Consider the following 20627-nt stretch of genomic DNA (forward strand, 5'->3'; position numbering starts at 1 on the left):
TGGTAAGCAGATTGTCTGTGTGATTCTATATAACAAATGGATAAAATCGTTCAGCTTCTAGGTAATAGCAAGTGGCAAGTCTTCTCTAGTTACTATCAGCGTACATCACCCAGAGCTGTTTTTCAGCAAGGTTGGTTATCTACTACAGTTCACCATATGGCCTCACAAATGTGCATAAGGAGGGAGTGGGCATAAGGGGGAAGTGGAATTGCTTCTTTCACATGATTTAAATATAATCATTACAGGCTAAGATAAATAACACAATTTGTCTGCCTTCCTCTTATATCCATAGATTTTCAATTTGTAGTCTCATTTTTACAAGCAGCGGTTTCTCTGGACAAGACCAGGGTCTCACTCACATCCTATCCTTTAGGATAGCGGCCTATAGCCAGAACTGTAGGGCAAAAGCATAAAAACTATACATAGGTCACTCTGAAAGGAGTGCCTCCTATTTGCTTCCATGGAAACAACAACCAATACAAAAAAGAAAGTAATAGTATTCAGTAGAGAAAATTCTCACCCTAAAAACTCTGTTTTCAACATACCACTACCTTGAGCACTGCATTTTCACCAACAGTGAAAAGAGCCTGCATGCCATGCTCATAACAATCTGCACCTCTGGAAGTGACCTGCTGTCACTACTGCTGAAACACACCACACACTTCCTGACTGTGCTCGCATCTGCTCTTTGGTTTCCATCAATGTTCAGCAAGCAACAATAAAAGTCAATGGGTGCCATTTTTTTTTTTTTTTTGGCACAGAAGAATTCAGTGACACAGCTTTGCTTCATCCACTCTTCCATTCTGCCAGACTGCCCCTGTACTGCTCTCTGTCACATGGAAACAACAGCTATTTGCGGAAAGATTCAACCTCTACTGCCATTCCACCAACATCTGCCTCTGAGTTCCAAACACTGCACCCTTAGGGAGAAGTAGCTGTAGTAAAGCAGCCCCTGAAGTAGAGATGGAACCAGGCTGGAGATCTGGCCAAGCTGCCCTCCCAGGTAGATAGCTCACCCACACCACCTTGGTGGCAGCAACAGTGCAGATACCAGAGCTCTGTCTCTCACGTGCAGTTACTGAACAACGATTAGTTGAGCTGCTTATCCAGAATGATCTGAAAACTCTTCCAGGTAAAATCAAACCTTACAGTTGGAGCTTTTAATAATAATCCTCTAAAAAGCACTTCTAATAATTACGATCATGCACACTTTACATGAGAGCTGACCAGAAAGGATAGACCATGCCCCTGGGAAAAGCCGTGAAGTACAAATTTGGTCTGAGAACAAGCAGCTGGAGACAGTACAGAAGTTAGTGCAGGTTTTCAAACTGTAATCACTGTAAACACATTAGAAATTAAATTAGAAATTTAATGTATTCACTGTTCAGTATTTACACCAATATAGCAGCTTTCAAGACTCCAGCATCACCAGGAAGATGGAAAGCCACATAGCTGAGCATTATGTAGGAGCAGATGTACAAAACCTCATGGGGAGATATTAATTTTCAGACAACAGGGACACCCTAAATAGCATGCCTTCTCTAACTGCTGCTTGCTTTTTATCCTCCTTACTCAACTACAAATAGCACTTCAGTGTTTTCCTTGAGACAAACCCTTCCAATAAATGTTTATAGAATTAAAAAGAAATTCCCTGCTATGTGAGTAACTGGATGTTTAGACAGCCTGATATAGGAAATAGTATACAGTCTCTTCGTAGGAAAATTTGATGCAAAATCAGTTTCCTGTTCTGATCCTGCCCCATCAGAGCTTATAGTAATGATGGGCAAGGGAGTAGCTCTCCAAGGAAAAATCATGCCAAAATAGAGGGCATGGCACAATACAAAGTGCTGTTCACAGAGCATCATTTTATTTATTTATGTAGGGAGGTGGGGGGAGCTGGAAAAAATATCCTTGGTTGCTTTTGTTTTTCAAATGAGAAAATACAAAGACTAGAAGCGCTGGCCTCAAGTCTTTCTACTTGTGCCAGAGCTATGGTTAATGCTGCTCTGCCTTTCATCTATACCAGGAGTCCATCCTGTGAGCTGCTTTACAATCAGTGCAGCCCAAGTGCAGATTCACTTTTCCTGCTTACCTGAAAAGGCAATCCACATGTGGTTTGCTTTAGCAGCCCAAATCCTGAGTTCTGCAGCAGAAATCTAGTATTTTGTCCATTGCTGGACATGGCCTCAGTCTTCATGCAAGTTCTCTTCAAGCCTCAACCCAACTAAGCATTACACTGCTGCATTTATTGACACCACTAGCCAATCTTTTTCAAACAAAAACCTTTATATGAGAGTATAAAACAAGGTCTCCCCATCATCATTTTTGTGTGCCGGGCAACATTCAAACACCATCCAAACAGGAAACAAAACAAGTGGTTTACTTTTAAGTAGCATTTTATTTTCCTTTAGCTTCGTATACTGAGTTTCAGCCTAGCTAGCACAAACCATGCACTACAAGTAGCTCTAGAGACAAACACGTCCATGATATGCCGTTGCAACGTCACTGGTTCTAGAAAGCACAATTTTACATATTTTGCAGAACACCAAACTAATGAAGTAGTAATTGCACAAGAACATTGCATTATAATGGCAAAAACAAACAAATGTAAACCTTTGCAGCATTATTCATAAATACAGCACTTACCTTGAAATGTTAGGCTATACCCCTTCTAGCTAACTTGTGTTACAGAGGAGCTCTCTGAACAAGGGCTTGCTGTGTTTGTAAGCCAAGGTCTGCTGAGAAATACCCCAGTGCCTTCTACAAAACTGCAACTCAATCTTTAAGCCAGGTGGTGGTTCTGCTTTGGCCAGCACAATCCAGATACTTGCATGCAAGCTGTGTCAAAAGAATTTGCCCAAACCAAACAACTCATCACCTTTTGGACTCATACAACATGCTCTCGATGTTGTTCTCCAACAATTTCAGGCAGACAAAACTTCTCAAAATGAAGTCGTTCGTTGACAACAATCAGGTTTTCTCTAAGACAACACAGGTAGCTCTTGTTATATTACAGCACCGAGAAATTCATGTTCCAATTATTAAACTAAAAGTTTACAACTTAAAAACATTACCCTTGAACTTTAAGTTGCTGGATTACTATTAGAGCATAGTCTCTAAGTCAAAACTTCAGGGGTTTTGGGCTGTGGCTGCATCCACGCTAGACAATCAATCAGTAATAATGCTGAAAGCCCTTCATCGCTCATTTTCTCATGGCCTCTTCATCCCTCAAGCAACATCTAGTAAGAACTGCTTGTAAATCAGAGGTTAAACATGAATTGATTGTCTGATCCTGTCTGGATCGCTTTGTAATCTTGTAGGGATTATGTTGTCTTTGGGATTTTTCTTCTTTAATTTCTATTTTAAATAGCTTAATTGAGCCTACGTATATGTTATGTAGACACCCCTTAGAAGTTTGCCCTCTTACAACAGGGCTTCAGGTATCATTTCCCACAGTGGCAGAGCAGTTACAAAGAGGGGTGAGCCACCCATCTGATATTATCTGGAAGTAAGAAGAGAGCATAATGAACCCAGCCATGCTTCTTTGCTCTTAGTCCACCCTCCACAGCTAGCTACGTGACAGCAGCAAAGCGTGCAGCACGTCTCCTTGCAGCACTCATGCCTGTGTGGGAGCAGTAATTGCTCTTGTGCTTTCTGTAATGTCACATCCTGATGATTTATGGCTGACTTGGATATACACATGCACAGGTATTTGGTCTTCCCATCACAGCTGGGTTTCTGGCACAGCTTTAATAAACCAAACTACCTATCTTGAAAGTAAGAGGAGTAAAAGAAAAGGTAAGTATGAACTATTTCATGAACTTTGTAAACACAGAAAGCAAACAGGCCACAAATTCTGTCCAGCCCAGCCTATAGCCCTTCTCAAGAAAACTCTCAAAGCATGAATACCATGCACTGGAGGGTCTCACTATGTTGTTTACATTTTGTTTCCATGAACAAAGAAGTTTCTCATATGTGCTTACTCCAGTCACAAAAAAAAAAAAACTAGTTTCAGGTGTCTGAAAAAGGAAAATAAAAACAAACAAACAAACAAACAAATGAAAGAGAGAGAAAGACTGCAGCATGAAGGTTTTTTTTTTCCGTTACAAAGTGTTTTTCCATCAGGCAATTATTTATAAGAACTTTTGTTAACACTGGAGTTGAGGCTCTGGAACAAAATGGATATATTGTTTACTAGCTTTGTCAGTCGATCTGCTCTTACAAAACTTCTCCCTTCCCCCTCCGGTTCTCAGCCAAGTCAGTCTCTTGAATCACTCAGGAGTTGCCGTTTTCACTAAGATCTCCTTTCCCACAAATTGTCCCTTGAATAATGCCATCTTCAATGTACTGCCCTGTGGTGTCCGTGCTCCTGCCAAGCACAGTTGAGGGGATTCGTGATGAGCGTCTCTCCTGGTTCCTATCATCAGAGGAGCAGCAAAGCATTCTCTTCATGGTACCCCACATCTCATCATCTTTATAGGAATAAATTACTGGATTCATAACAGAGTTCAGCAGGGCCAGGAGAAGAAACCACCTTTTCACATTCTGAACCCCACAGTTGGTGCAGTTCAGGCCATCGAGCAGCAAGACAACCAGGCCAGGAGTCCAGCAGACAACAAATGCACCTAGAAATAAAGGAGAGTGAGAAAGTCAAGCAAAAAAACAAACAAACAAACAAAAAACACTTCAGACTGCCAGGGGGTTTCTTTTTACATCTTATGAGGCTATGTGTTCATCAAAAATTTACAAAAAATAAAAATAAAAAAAGGAGAAGACTAAACACTGTCAGTAGCAAAACTGTATCTACAACAGCTTCTCTGCCTGGCCCAGAACACACAACTTGCAGGAGCCTGCAGGGAGAGAGCATCCAGCTGCTGGCAGCCCCAGCCTGAACACAAGTAGGAAAAGGTCCTCACAATAGCAAAATGTCCAATCTGGTAGATAAATAAGACCTCTGAAGATCACAGCTCGCACTTTGAATGGAGATGCTGTCCTCTCTTCATTTCTCCCTTGTACTCCACGCTTCCCACTTCCTCCACTTGTAAGGGAGAATAGAGGAATAAACTAATAGATGAGTTAATGAAGATGAATCAAAATGAGAGTGGTGAAACAAGACGACAAAAGCCCAGCCCTGGAGCAGCAGGATTGTCCCCACCTGGGGGTGAAGCCGGTAGCGTGGGGGGGTTAGGATGGGACATGGCAATCCAACAGGCTTCCAGCCCCAAGAGGGGTCCCAGCATGTCCCCACCTCTGCCTGCTTCCTGCAGCACCACCAGCTCCCAGGTCCTTGCCTGGGAGCCCACTGAGAACACGGCCCTGGTGATGCTAACTTAGCACAAGCCACAATTGCTGCCTGACATACTGAAATAGAAAATTATAACTGTGTGTGAAAGCACACTTCAAATATTATACTGAGGAAATTCCAATCATTTATAACAGCCCTTTTTTGGCCTTAAAAAATAATGAAACACATAAGGATGATAGCAGCTACATGCTAAGAAGCTCTCCTGGGATTCTCATGATCTGTTTTGTCTATTTTGGTCCTGCTCATTTCCAGGAGACTGCTGATTTTTCCCATGCCTGAGCTGTGCCCAGAGCCCAGAGCAGCCCGGCTATTTGCAGGACCCAGCCTAGAAGCACCTCTGGCATCCAGCACTCATCCAGTGCAGCACCTGCTTGTGTAGCAATACACACAGCCCCCAGCCAGGAGTTCAGTGGGCACAGTGCCCATCTGAAGGGCAAGCCATATAACAGCATATAAAACGAACTCATACGTTATACTGGATACTGAGTACTATATCCAGGGCAACACAGTGCAGATCTTGATGCAAAACGATCCTCTTGCAGATATTTCTTTTCTTTTGAAGAGCTTCAAAAGGAATCCAGGTGAAGTGCAATCAGTGAGTTTACTGTGTTCCTAGAAGTACTATGCAGAATGCAAAGGCAAAAGACTAACTCCTTCAGAAAACACATTTTCTATTCTGCTGTGCCAAGATGTTTGTGATGCTAAGTACCAATTTCATAGTGTTAGTTTAGAGTTAATGGTCAGCATCAGTAACATTCCTCCAGCACCACTGGCACCAGGAGCAGCAGGCTGCCACCACAATGCACTTTCTCTGGTCAGTCCCCACACTATGCACTGGTTTGGCCCCACCATGCTGAGTAAGCAGCGGTGACAATAAGTTCTACAGTCTGCAGTGGAGCAAACATTGCACTGATTTACCATCCTGGGGCTAAAGGCAAATCCCACCCACGGCAGCCAGCACTGAAACCAGACCACCCAGACCAGAATGACTACATGAGAGGCTCAGCAAGTATTCAGACACAGTGCTTTTGCAGGCCACCAAGGGTCACTGGTGAACTTGTTGGCAACCATGCCAGTTCCATGCAGAAATTAATGTGGCAGCCAGCTCTTCCCTGAGCAAGCACAGAAAACATTCTTTTCACAGTACCAAAGCATGCAAAGTGCAGCACTGCTTTCCTGAAAGTCAGCAGGAGAAGCAGACCCAAAGCCAGGTTTAACAGAAGTCACAGAGAAACCCCTCCTTCAAACAAATCCTGAGCTCAGCAGGTGGACTAAGTCAATGAATTCCCAGGATACAGAGCAGGAGACCTATCAATATTGCAAAGGCAAAAGTAAGGAGACAAAGTAAGGAGAGGGTGCAGACAGCTCTATGCTATCCAGAGCACAGCATGCAGAACTTTCATTCCCCACTCTGGGAGGCTGCATCCTATCCATGACCAAGGACAGGGATAGAGAGGAATGCAGTGACAGCACTGGGGCTCCTACTTCAACTCCACCCAAAAAAAGCACATTGTTCTGTAGGGATACAACCTAAATCATTCACATCCTACTCATAGCAAGGTGCTGGTGAAAGCAAGGCACTGAGACTTACAGCCTTTCTAGGATTAAGATATTTTTAACCACAGACCTTTCACAGGGAGCCATAGTTAAATATAAATATAAGCCTTTCTTTTGTCCCTCTGGTGATTTTCTTTGCAGTCTTTTCATCCCGTAGCAGATCCTCTCCCTGACATTATGCCACACTTCCAAAACAATTTCTTTTCTGGGACTCTAAAATTCAGAGTGTGACATAAAGCAAATCCTGGCTGCAGCATGAACCAGAACTACTCTGAGACTTCACACCAGACTAAGGGAGATCAGGTATCACAGAGCCTCAAGGTCAACGTGAGGATTTTCCACTGGTTTGCAAACATGGATTTCCTTGTAGACTACATCATCTATACTTAAAAATGAAGGAATTCCTGTGTACCTGGAAGTGCTGCTGAGCCTTTGCCATAAATCTCTCCACATGCCAACACTAAGAAGGAAAATTAAAAAAAAAAAACAAAAACAAAACCAATCACAACCAATGTGGCAGCTTCCAGTTGTCCTTGCCACACGTGCACATAAGTTAAAACAGCATGTTACTGGTTAAACTATGTATTTACTAGAACTGAAAGTCATCTTCCTCAAGGAAGCTTTTTCATCAGGAATGTCACTGCCAAGTTCAGATGAGCGGTGGCACACACCCCACCTGGACATCACATACACCTGCCTGGGCCTTTCCTCTAAGCCACAACTGCACGCTCTGCCAGTACTAAGGCAAAGCTAAGGATTTTAGCCTCTTTTGCTAGGTTTCCCATTTCCAATCATGTAACTCCTCACAGTTTGGCATGCCAAAGGAATGCTATTTCTGCTGCTTCTAACCTGGAAGCAGGTTGGACCTGGGGACCAAAGGCAAAAGGAGAAATGACAGGGACCTCAGTCCAGGTCTCTGAAAGAGCTATGCAAAGAGTGGTGCAAAGAACTCTCTGCAGCTGAGATCACCATGCATCCAGAAAGTTAAACTGAAATAAGGGCTCACTGGCACCTAACTGCAGGACCAAGGGAGAACTCCACTCATAGAGGATAGCAATGTTTTGGAAGTGATGCCTTGCCTCCACCTCCTTCCCCAGGGAGGAGAGCAAGCCAACAGCAGGGCAGCAGGATTTTGTCCTGAAGCTGCCATGACGCCAAGAGAGCATGTTAGCAAGCACCTTCATTCTCATCACATTTCCTCCAGCAACAGAGCTTCTTGGAATTACTTTTAACTAATATCATATCAGGCTTTTATTGGAAAGCATCTTCACACATTTAAGAGCAAACCACTGAAAGTAACTGCCTTGAGCTGAAAACCCCAAATCCACATGCGGCATACAGCTATATGTTGTTGCAACAGTGGAAATAAGAATAGCTTTAAAAGCATCAGAAATGGTCACTTGAGGGCTCTTTTGGTAATCAGAAAGACCAGAAAACATGGCTATCCAGTTTCTAATGCCTTTTGCATAGTGTGCTTGGATGACTAGGCCAGGAATGCATATTCAAGCTGTTCTAAGAAATCCTTATTCCTAGAAATAATCATTTATAAAAAGCCTGACAGAGCTAACATTTGTAGGATTGGTATGAAGGAAAATGCTAAGAAACATTTCCTCTGACACTGGAGTTTGGAATAGATGACACATGTATTCATTTGACTTTTATGGAGGTAATTTCTGTTTTGATTTTGCTTCTGATTGGACATGTAAAAATGATGAGCGTCAAAGCAGTGCACAGACTTTCTAAGTTAAATTTCCCAGCAAGCTATGCCACCAGATGCTTTGCCTGAATCATAGTTTAATCTGGTGGCTTAGGAGCCATTCTGGAAGAAAGAAAAAGCTGACATTGATCTCGAAATCAACCCTAAGGCCCCTTATCCCCAGCAAAAGAAAAAAAGAACTTGAAAGGAAGGACATGAACTTTGAAGTAGGTTATTTCTTTCCTGAATGCCTAAGAAGGAGCAGGAATGGATTCATACTGCCTCAAGAAACAAGTGTAAATAATTACACCCAGAGGGCTTTGTTCTGGTCTTTGGACTTAATCCTGCAGGTGCTCTCCACACCGCTCACTCTCTCTGCCTGTACCAGCTCAATAGCCTTCTTCCCAGTACAAAGACCTCTTAGCTCTGCTGGGCAAACACATACTAGCACTAAGAGCTAACAGTTATTCCCAGATTTTACTCAGCCTCGTCCAGCTTTGCTTTATACAACATTTCAGCAATAGCCTTCACTAAAGAATGATTACGAATAAATCTCTGCTTTCCTTCTTTATCTTAAGGATTTCTTGTCCACACATCTGACCTCGAAAATGGAAAAGACTGGCATAACTGAGGTTTGTTGAGGCAAAAGGGAGATGGCAGAGTAGCCAGCTGCTTGCAGTATAAAGCACAGCAGAAGGTCTGGGTGAAATTTCCTCAGTTCCAGAAACATCTCTACTATTGTTCCTGAAGGAGCACAGCTAAGCTAGACGTAAGTACAGTACCACTGTACAGCACATAGCTGTGCCCCATGTACATAGGAACACCAACTTCCCCCAAATCTCCATCTGTCTTGCACTGGCTCGTACAACATCAGAAGTAAAGCCATATTCATGGCTTCAGAGTCCCCATCACCTGAGCCAGTGACAGCCCAGTTCCACCGCAGTGAGCTGCACAAGCCATACTTAAGTGAAGTCTGTCTTTCACATAACATCCCATTCAGATTGATTCAGATTCAGGTAAAATTCACCACACCAGCCAGCATTTTCTTCCAACAAAACAGCCATCCACTCTGGGCCCCTCTAATTAATTTGAAAAGCAGCTGCATCACAACGAGCTGCAGTAAACTGAGCTGCTTAACTATCCAGAGCATCTTCAGGGCAGAATCTAAGTAAAATCTCAAGATGAAGGTGAATCTTCCTCTTACGAAACTAGTCTCTGGCAGGAGAAATTATCACAGATCCACCAAGCATCCTTTTCTATCCCCAGGGAAGGTGCATTTGCAAGTAGAATAGCTAGTGAACTTGGGAAACAGCCAAAAGGATTCAGGACGTTGTGCAGATATAGAAGAACATCTTTTGGAAAGTATTTTTCTGGGTAGCAGTGATTCTTCCTAAGCCTTCCTCCACAGCTATGTTACAACTCACTCTTTCCACCAACAAAGAATGTATAACTTGTATTTTGTAAAAAGCTGCCTACAACCAAGCAGCCTGAGCATTTACCAAACAGAGATGCTTATTTTCTAAGAGTTGACTGGTCGTGTACCTCAGGCTGCTGTTTCAAGCAACATTTATTTCACTGTTCAAGTTGGACAGAAGGCTAACGAACTTCAGGGCTTTAATGAGTTTTCATTTTGTTTGTACACGTGATTGGCTACCTGGTTGGCAGCCTCTTACCTAAAAGAGTCATGACGGTCTTCATAAGCTTCACAGGGGTCCTCCTGCGGCTAATAGATCCACTAGTGTGCGATGACAAGACATTAGTTTTCCGCTGGACATACATGTAGATTCTTATGTACACCACCACCATAATGAAGAAAACAACAAGGTTTAGGACACTCCAGAACACCAAGTAACTTCTACTGTAAATAGGTGCCAGCGAAGAGCAGGCAGAAATGTCACAGAGGCAGTTCCAACCCAAGGTAGGAACGGCACCCATGAAAATGGCAATGGCCCAAATAGATATAATTAAGAAGGTGACTCTCTTCTTCGTGAGATTACTGTGGATCTTCATCCGCATGATTGACATGTGCCGCTCAACTGCTATGACGAGGAGATTCACCAGGGAAGCCGTCAGGCTCGTGTCCAGAAGACCCTGACGCAGAAACCAGCGGTTAACAGTTAATGTCTTAGACACAGGACCAGTGTGGAACATCAAGAAGACATAAGCAATCCCAGCAAAAAAGTCTGCAGCAGCTAAATTGGCCAACAGATAGTAAAATGGAAAATGAAACCTCTTGTTCTTGACCACAGCTGCTATGACCAGTGAATTCGAAATGAAAATGAAGAGGCAAAAAAATGTCCCAAAACACAGAACACCAATCAGTGGTGGCCCTGTCCACTCATCTGCTGTGTGAGTGTTTGTCCTATTATAAAAGAAGTCCATGCTCTTATCATAGTAACATTCATTCATCCTGGATTACAGCCCCTGCATCCTAGGAAGGGAAAAAAAGGAAAAATTAAAATTAACTACCGGTCCTTGCTTGAATCACCATAACTAGCAGCTTTCTTTTGGGGGCAAAGGAAGGGGTATGAGAAGGCATATATTTGCAGGCCTCAAGAAGATCATTCATATTGTACAATTTAATGCAGGAGACATTTGTCCACCAAAGGACTGCAATGCATGATGCTTTGATGAACTACGAATTTTCCCAAAGTCTTCCTTGCTTCTAAGCCCCCAGCAGTCCCCCTGCACTAACAGTCACACTGTGCAGGCAGCAGTATGGAAGTTAAGAGGTTAATAGTGACTTCCTGGAGGTCAAAAAAGTCTGAGCAACAGCCAGGCCCTTCTGACTGTGAAACCCCATGTTTGAGCCACAGCCCCATCATTATTTCCATTTCTTAGTGTATCCAGTCAGGACAGAGAAGCATAAATCATAACTCTTCCATTTTACTGGCTAAACAATGAAAAGCCTATTACTGGAAACGTCTTTTTTTTCCATTATATATTAATGAACGTAATAACATATGCATATAAAATGCTAAAGGCATATATATTCTGAGCATGTGCCAGTTATTTACTGCTACAGGATTTAAGTAGATGTGCAGAAACGGGAAAGAAACACTGCACATATTTGACGGCACTGAAGCCACAGATTATTTTATTGGGCTGTCAACCCAAAGCCCTGTGAGCAACACACCCACCCACCAATTATCTTCAGACCCAAAACACAGTCCCCTAACCAACTGCAGCACACAGAACACCCCAACACAGCAGTAGCGCGGGGCTGTTCTCTTACACCCACTCAGCACAGCTTTGGACTATGAATGTGATGGAGGGGGAGGTCTGGTTTCCAGATGACAACACAGTTCAGCTTCTCCAGTGAGGTCAGTGTCAGCTGCCTGGGCAATCTGACTGCATTTTTTGCAAACCAAAAGAGCTCAAACTGATTCACGTAGGCAGTGGCTGCTCTTGGAGAGCAAAGGCTTTGCAGCCGGGTGTGAATTGATGTAATTGATGCCTGATTATCACTAGGCTTCATGTTTTCTGTCAGGATCTGAGTAAGTGTTTTAGCAACGACTTCACTAACAGATCCTATATAATGTTTACCAAACCCAGGAAACCAACTGCAGGACAAGATGCTGGTCACAGCAGGCACCACACAGAGCAGCTCCCAAGGACAGGAGCGGCAGGGACACAGTGATGCTGGGGGAAACACAATGCCAGATCCATAAGCCTCCTCAGGAGCCTTGGGGTGTGAGACCAAGAAGAAGGCTTAGCGGGGCCAAAAAGAGGGAAAAGTAACAGATAAAATGGGCACAGGCAGAGATGTAAAGCAGGCGTAGGCTTTTTACTTCTGTAACTAATTCTGAATACAGATAAAGATCAGGTTCACTTAGGTAATCACAGGCTAATAATGGACTAGCAGTTATATTTCATCTCTGTAGTGACTGAGAAGCAAATTAAGCAACCCCCAGCAGGCTGGCTAACAATTCACATTTATATTAAAAATACTTTGAGTTATAAAAGATTTGTCTTCTTTTACTTAAGTTATACTACACTGGCTATTTCCTTCAATATTTCTGTCATCTAATTTTAAATCACTTCATACTGCTCCACCATTATTACTTGCAGCAAACTGAACACTTTTTGAATACTTCATTTTCCTAAACTTGCTCCTTGCCCCTTCTGGTTTCAACCCTACACCATGCAGTCAGCAGGAAGGCCAGCTGCTTGACATTGGTTTCTATTTTATCATCTTCAAGAACACAGGCAACCACTTTTTAAGAAAAAATCTCTTATTTAAAGCATCAAATTCAAGTAGCTAGAAGTAAGAACAGTTGTTTAAGGACAGGAAGCGGAAGGAAGCAAGTAAATCATCCCCTGCACTGAAATATTACAAAGCAACTCTCCATCTAAAAATAAAGGGGTTTCAGCAACTCTGATCTACCATCAGGAGTCACACAGAGATCCGTGCCTCTCTCTTGTTGCTCAGCGCAGCATGGTAGAGTTGAGCAGTCAGTAAATCTCACATTTTTACTCAGAAACTACTCAGAACAAGCTGCAATTAAATCTGTAAGTGACCAGAAGGCCCCAGGCAGCAACAGAAAACAGCCACTGGAGCTGGGAGCCCTGCCCAGTGCAGGTGGTTCTGGGCTCACCCACTGAGGCAGAAAAGGGCTTGCTGAGCCTGGCAGGGAGCTTCTGCAGAACAACACAAGCGCCTGCATATAGAACTAGCATTTTGGGCAAGAACAGTAGGGGAAAAAAAATCTGTGAAAATTACAGGGAAGGATTTCTGAACATGTATCTTACTGTGTAATCATCTCAAGAGGTGGATCTCTTGCTTGCAAGTGACAGGACAGTAAAGAGATCTGCAAACATTCTTTTGTATCTTATCTGGGGAATGAGCTTAAAGAAACCTGTAATATCAACTCCGAACTTTAATTCTAAATACTACAGATTATTGAGATGCCATCCTCATTTGAAACAGTTCCCTCCCAAAAAAGAACAAAAACACCCGTCAGTACTTCACTAAAATAATCATGGTACACTCACTGTCACACAGCACAGCTCAAACGACAAATGACTTTGGAAGCACTGCCTTGTGATGTTGAGCTAACGCAGGAGGAGCAGAACACCGTTCAGCTGAGGTCTCAGGCTCACAGTGCTGGCTCTGGATATGTCCAGGCAGAGGCTGCATCCAAGTGAGAGCTGAACAGCTGAACAGCTAGTGTGCATCCCAGTGCTGCAGAGCTCCAGGCTGCCAGTACCAGTCTATGCATGCAGAGCACACCTCACTCCAGAGTCCATCCAGAGTGTGGGTATTTCACACCACCATTTCACTGCTGTGTCCTCACAGCAGAACCAGGCTGACCTCAGGGCAGCTGTATCCTCACAGGTGCTGCACCACATGGGAGGAGATATCCCTTATTTCCCAGAATGGCACAGGTTAGCACACTGCAGGATTTGATTCTCCAGGTCATCTCTTCTGCAGCCAGACAGGAGATCGTTTTCTTAATTAGGGCAGATCTAAACAGAAGAAGAAAAATAAATGTATTAAACATTAGACATTTTAGATTAAGTATTTTTAAACAAATAATTGAAAAATCAGTCATAATATTGTTAGTCCAAGTTATAAAATTAATAGAAACTGAAGCAGTAGAAAAAAAAGCTAGACCTTTTATTTTGGAAGTGGCTTTCACCAGCTTGATATTTGCAGCTTTTGTGGCGAAAGACAATAAGCCATCTCCATTCATCACCTCTGCATCGCTCACAGTATTACAGACCTTCACAAACTCTAAATATATGACTGTATCAGTCAATATGACTATGTCAGTCAATGTACAGTAGCTATATACTGTGTATTCTACAGGTGGGCTATTCTATTTGCTTGCAGTAAGTCACTTGAAAGCGAAAGCTTTAATAGTGCCAGGAAGCATATCCTTGCCAAAAAGGCAGTTTTCCTCAGTCTATTTAGTGAGTTCAGTTCAACTAACGGTGGCTACAAATATCAGGAGCTGACAGACTCTGAAGTAAGCTTTCCTCTAGCATACCAAGTACACATACACTTTGTGTGGGAGAAGTTATCTGCTCCAAAAATATCAAAAGATTTGGTTTGGTTGAACGGTTTGCAAACATAAAAAGCATGCGTTCTGAATGCTCCCCATTCCAGGGTATCTTCAGCTCTGCTGACTGAAAGACAGCTCGCATATCTGATTCTGCATTTCTCTATGCAAGCGCGTCTTGTGTGAAGGATACATTCTGACTTGACACTTTGATCAAAATTAACTTGGCCTTCTCATCAGTTTCTCATCATTAATGCAGCCAGTTCTGAAGGAAAACTCAAACAGCATTTTAGTCAGAGACTTTTAAGAGAAGGTCATCCTAAAACTTCACCTGCAAGCCATGGAGTGATTCACAGCACACACCACAGCTTCCCTGCCTTTCCTGCCCAATGAAAGTCATGTTGTTTCAAGGTATTTGTCATAAGCTCATGGCAAAGCTGGCATCAGCTGGGGACATGAAAAGCTGCTGCTCTGCTGCTGTATGAGGGCAGCAGGACAGGAGCAGACAGGCTGTGAGGAGCAGGTAAGGTGCGCTCCAGGCTGCAGCAGGGCAGGAAGGCAGAGCAGCGCCATAGGCCACAATAGGACAGAGCCCTGGCAGGTCTTGAGACTGATCATAGGACAGCTCAGGCACACAGGGCTGATCACACTGACACACACATGCTGCAGGCAGTGCAGGCAGAGAAAGGAGGCAAACAGCTCTGGGTCCTGCACCCCGTCCATTGCTTCAGAAAAACACCATGCTGCAGCAGCTGCCCACCTGTATGTCCTGAGCAGAAGCTAAAACAGAAATCCCACAGGCAGCAGATGGCCTTGCAGCAACACTAGCCTGATAGAGGCTGGGTGCCTGCAGACCACCCCGCAAGGCAGCACTTATGCCTTAGGCAGACAAGGACACTCCAGATCTCCTCTGTTTCCAGACAGCTGGCACCCGCACACTTCCATTTCTCCAGCCACCGAGAAGCTCCTCCTGCCCTGCCCAGGGAAGGCAGAAGGCAGGAAGGCTACCTGCAGCAGCAGCACCAGATCACCAGTCCAGCAAGGGAAGCAGTTCTGTGTTCCACTCCACACCCTGAATGCATGCATGGCCACGGAGGGAAACAACGCAGCCAAATGATTGCACGGTAACCCAAGAAACCCATTCAGGTTACTCCAGCTTAAAAAAAAAAAAAGAAATGCCAGTGCTGACAAGGGCGTGTAACACAACCCCAGCCAAAAATGTTAATATGTAACTGTAAGAAGGAATCTGGTGAGGTAAGCTCTCACTTCACTCTGAGTTGTCTTTAAAAGTTAATTGCTATTATACAAAGATCAGTTTAGAGAAATGGGTGAAAAGGAAGTTTTCCTTAAATCCCCATTCTCAGTCAAGTCAGTTTGTGATGCACGCAGAACATAATGTTATCCGTGAGCACCTCAGACTCTAAACCAAAGACCTTTTATCTGGTACCATTAGAGGATGCGGTGGAAGCCAATACACATTTGGCAGGTTTTACAGAGACAAATTATCTCAGAAGTAACCATTTCAAGTTTGGTTTATTAAGGAAATTCTACGGGCGCTGCCCGTGCTCAGAAGAGCACACCACACAGCCCACTTCAAGGCACTAAGAACACAATTTTAAAATCCATTCTTTTAAATGCTGCTCTGGAAGATGGGAAAATCTTACTGTAAAGTTATAAAGCTTAATGAGCATGCTGTTGAACATGGAGAACTTACTTATTACTACAGAAACCCATTTCTGGCTGTGGTTGGCTTTTTTTCTTCATAACTTCAGATAATTGACTGCAAACGCAGATCGAGCATACACAAGCAACGTTACTATATTATTCTAAAAGGAGTTGAAGACTGAGATAAGGAGAACAGAGTGCCACATCCATTTCCATTCCAAGCCTGCTTCATTTCCATAATGTTAAGCTGATGGAAATGCTCAGACTTCCTCCAGGATTCTCATCTCATACATGAACAGCACATTTTAATGGCATCATAGTTTGGACTAGAGTGGGAAAGGATGGGATGAGGGAAGCCAAGAAAATTCTGTAGGCATGTTGCATTTCTGAGACATATAAATAATTTCTCTTTGAATTACTTCTGTGTTCAGTGTCTCATTAGGTGGCGGAAAAATTTAAGGCTATTAGACAACTCATGAAGCCTTATTATTGTTTGCAGGATGCGGGGTATAAACAAAAGAGTCTTAAGAAAAGCATTAAACCTACCAAAACTTTAGGACCTCAAAACTAAATATTTAAATTGCAAGGACGGGAAGCAGTACCGCCAGCCATGGACCACAGCGCCTTGTACACACAGACTGATAAGAGGCTGGAAATCACTACTGCACCCAGCAGTGTCACCCTGTGCATGCCTGTGGCAGTGCTGGTGCCTTGCAAGCTGCTGCCAGCTGTGAGGACAGCCAGGCTGGGAAGCACGAAGGCACCTACATGAGTCCTGGCAAAGCTCAGCATCTATCTCCTGGCATGCCTCCAGCACAGCTACCCCACTGCTAAGGTTTTTGAAAGCTCTGATCCCTACAAGCAGTTGTTAGGGACAGCTACCAAGCAACTCAATAGTTACCACAGGTTTAGACTTCAGACTTTGGTAATTTAAGACTTTCTGAAATTATGGTTTACTAAATCTATATATGGAGTCCAAACTAAAAACTTCACTGCAAAGCTTTCATTTAAAGTCTCCTTTAAGTGTGGTTCTGGAAGGAGCTGGCAGGTCATCCTATAATGTGGAAACAGACACAGTACTTAAAGTATTTAAAAACTGTACAGATAGCCTTTACAATGTGAAACATGCTCCTAGAAAATACCTGCTCTGCTTCTAAACTAAGCTGGCCATTTCTCTAGATCCTTCTCACCAGTAAACTGATCACCAGCAGACCCATTTCTTGCAGCCCAGCACACAGAACTCAAATGCTGGACACACAAACCCTTTCAGCACATTCACCATCAAGTGAGCTTTCATTTTTCATTCTCAAGCCACTGCTGATTAGAAAAAGCCACCTGCCTGAATCTGACCAGGTAACATATTCAGAGCCCTGGTTTACAAGCACATGGTTTGCTGGAAGTGGTAGGGATGTTGGGGTTTGGAACATACCTGCTAGGCATGTGGAAGTGGACCTAATTGCTTTAAAAACAATCAGAATTCATACAGAGGTATGAATCTTGAAGACCAACTGCTTGTATGGGGATATATTCTCTTTGATATCCAGTACTTCAGAAATTATGTTTTGTTATCTGATAGCACAAGGACTATGCCAGAGGGTGCTTTCAAGAGTTAGTTGTCAGAAGAGGACCCAGCCAGCTCAGCTGCCCTGAAGCTGCAGCCTGCTGTTCTGCTAAAAGCCAAATGCATCCACCAGCTTTACATGAGATAAAGCCACATCTTTTCTGATCGTGTTTCTTTCATTTTAGTTCATTTTCAGCACACAGACAAACTCACTGCTTGCAGATGAAGTTTTTCCACCATATAACTCATTTTCAGTTGTGCTTCTTGCTAACCTCTCAGAAGACCACAGGAACATGCAAGAAACCACATATGCTCAAAGAAGCAAGCTACAGCAATACACATCAGCAGCCTGTAACAGTAATCACCCTTTTCTGGGCTCCCTTTGCAGGGGGAGAACAGACCGATGCACACTCGCACAGAAGGTGAAAACACAAAGGTACGAGCTCTTTTTTTTTTTTTTTTTTTTCCTCTTGATGCAAAAACAGTTGGAAGTAGCCGTGCAAAACAACATTCACGAATTTCTCAGAGCATCATGCAGCTCGAGGCCATACCTTACAAGTAACTTCAGAGAGCACAGCAAACATCCGTACGCCGTACTTACTGCCAGCGCCTCAGCGGGACACCACGCGCGTACACATACAGAGGTGAGCAAAGCCAGGTGAAACCCGCGGAACCACACGTGTGCGTGGGTCTCCCGCTGCCGCCGCACCGCGTCGCAGCCCGTGTGCGGATCGTGCTTCGCCCTCCGGCAGCCCCGAACCGCTCGGTTCCGCTCGCGGCGGAGGACGGCGGGCACTCCAGAGTCAAGAGTCGATAAGACTACAGAAAACGCTGCTCTAGTCCGCTACAAGAAGCGTAGTTCGGAGATCCCGAAGCCGATGCAGCCTGCAGCCGAGCCGTTCCATCGCTGCCGGGCTCCGCTCTCCGGCCCCGCGACCCGCCCGCCCCCCGGCCCGGCCCGGCGGGGTGCCGGGGCCCTGCCCGGTGCCGCGGCTCCGCTGGAACTCACCGGCAGCCTCCGGAGCCGCGCCCGCCGCCCGGAGCCGCCCGCCCGCCGCCCGCCCCACGCCGCCTTAACCCGTCCTGCGCCGCCCGGCCCTGGCCCGGCCCGGACCCCGCTCGTACGGAGCACCTCCGCAGGGAACGCTTTATGGCTGCGCGTTCTCCCAGGGGCGCCGAGGGGAGCCTTCCCACCACCCGCTGAAGCACCGCGACGTACCCAGAGCCCACCGGCGGCTGAGACAGCTCTCACGTTCTGGGAGACACAGTGGCAAAAGCCGAACGAAGAGCACTGACTTCCACGAGCAGCTGGGGACAGCACCAATAGGTGTACAGACTGCTTCCCTCCAGCATCAGATGTAGATGGATTTATATCAGCTATAGAAGAACAAATAAACAGAACAATCCCATACCCTACAAGGTGATGCAGAAAGCATAAGGCTCACACCATCCTGGAATCTAGGAGCTAGCCCACAGCTTTACCATGAAGGACAAACTAAGCACCAGTGTAGGTGCCACAGGTCTGAGCACTGGGTCTGTCCCAGTGCTGCCCACCTGCGTGATTCACCAAAAGCAGGCACATGGCCCAGATGCACAGGGCCATGCATGTGTCTGCTGGAGCACTGACAAAAGAAAGTCACAGAATGAAGTCTGATTTCTCATGTTTTACTTGCTACCAGAATGTCTAAGTACTACAGCACTAGAAATAGGTGGAGCCCCACACATTAACGTGACACACATTGTGCCACACCACCTCTACCTCAGCAGTTTTTGCTATTTTGTTCATAAGGGGAAGAGCCCAATATAAGAGCTTGAAATTGTACCCCCCTTACTGAACACTCACCTTGCAGCTGGCTCAGGAAGCTGTCTTCTCCTCCCTCCTGCCCTTTGCTTCCAGGTCTGTCTGTTCACTGCCTTCCCTTCTGCTTCTCTCCTTTTAAGACTTGTTCCCTGGGAATGAGAAGCTCATCACATACAAGGCAGCCAGAGCTAAGAGCCTTTTCTCAGGGCTGTTTGAAAAAAACCTATACTCGGGTCCTGCTTCCATTACATCATGTTACTCCTTAACAGCTGGGTGGCACCACCCATCAGTCAGCTGTGGGATTCAGGCCCACATTAATGCACAGAATTAGGAAGCAATGCACTCCAGATTTCCTGTTAAGATCAACCCTCACAGAGCAGAGAACCAATGAGGAGCTCCAGTAACTGGCTCTCAGCTTTCTTTCAAGAGAAAAGCAGAGGGGGAAACAAAAACAAGCCAGCCAGGTGGTAAAGACAAATTGATTTCTAAAATACATTAGTGAACTGTTCAAATGCGCACCAGGCCTTTAACCTTTCTCCCCAAATTACTCACACACTAGGATCATTATTCGGCCTAAGAAGAGCATCCAAGGGCTTGCACATTCTAGAGCCTCAATTGTTTTCAGATTCTTACAACACACTATCCTGCCTTAGGGCTGCACAAATTATTTTCTCTCCTGCCTTTTGTATCAAGTGCTGGCCACTCTACAGCACAACCAAATCACATCTCTAGAGCTGAGAGGTGCACTACAGCATAGGAGCACTACTGAACAGATAAGGCGTTTGCTTCCTAAGCCAGCAATTGTGGGTCTGTGTCCTATCCAGGGTGTCTATCTGTATCAAGTGAAACATTACTGAATTTCTCATACCTCTGCTCAAAGGCAGCAAGTCAGACTTTCATGTCTAGGGCCTTACCTACTGCAGATAAACCAGTAGTGCTGTCAACAAAAGCAGAAGCTTTGGACAACACCATTAGCAAGCATTTCCTTTTCAACCACTGTGTTTTAGTTCTTTTTACTGCCTGTAAATAACAGAACA

General features: G+C 44.5%; 1 protein-coding gene across 5 annotated transcripts; it reads right to left on the minus strand.

The window, feature by feature from the left end:
• Positions 1-2400: 2400 nt before the first annotated feature.
• Positions 2401-19880, minus strand: LPAR3 (lysophosphatidic acid receptor 3). Of its 5 annotated transcripts, XM_048946605.1 has the most exons (6): positions 19840-19866; positions 19633-19739; positions 19009-19166; positions 13554-14027; positions 10232-10989; positions 2401-4625 (listed from the first exon to the last, which is right to left on the minus strand). In XM_048946605.1, the coding sequence occupies exons 5-6, from the start codon at positions 10965-10967 to the stop codon at positions 4276-4278; spliced, it is 1086 nt and encodes a 361-aa protein (XP_048802562.1). In that variant the 5' UTR covers positions 10968-10989; positions 13554-14027; positions 19009-19166; positions 19633-19739; positions 19840-19866; the 3' UTR covers positions 2401-4275. The 5 variants fall into 5 exon arrangements, with proteins under 5 accessions (XP_048802562.1, XP_048802560.1, XP_048802561.1 ...); XM_048946603.1 differs by having other exon boundaries at positions 19633-19880; XM_048946604.1 differs by lacking the exon at positions 19009-19166 and having other exon boundaries at positions 19633-19880.
• Between the last annotated feature and the right edge of the window lie 747 nt (positions 19881-20627).

This window comes from Lagopus muta, chromosome 5, assembly GCF_023343835.1.
Source record: "Lagopus muta isolate bLagMut1 chromosome 5, bLagMut1 primary, whole genome shotgun sequence".
Taxonomy (NCBI): domain Eukaryota; kingdom Metazoa; phylum Chordata; class Aves; order Galliformes; family Phasianidae; genus Lagopus; species Lagopus muta.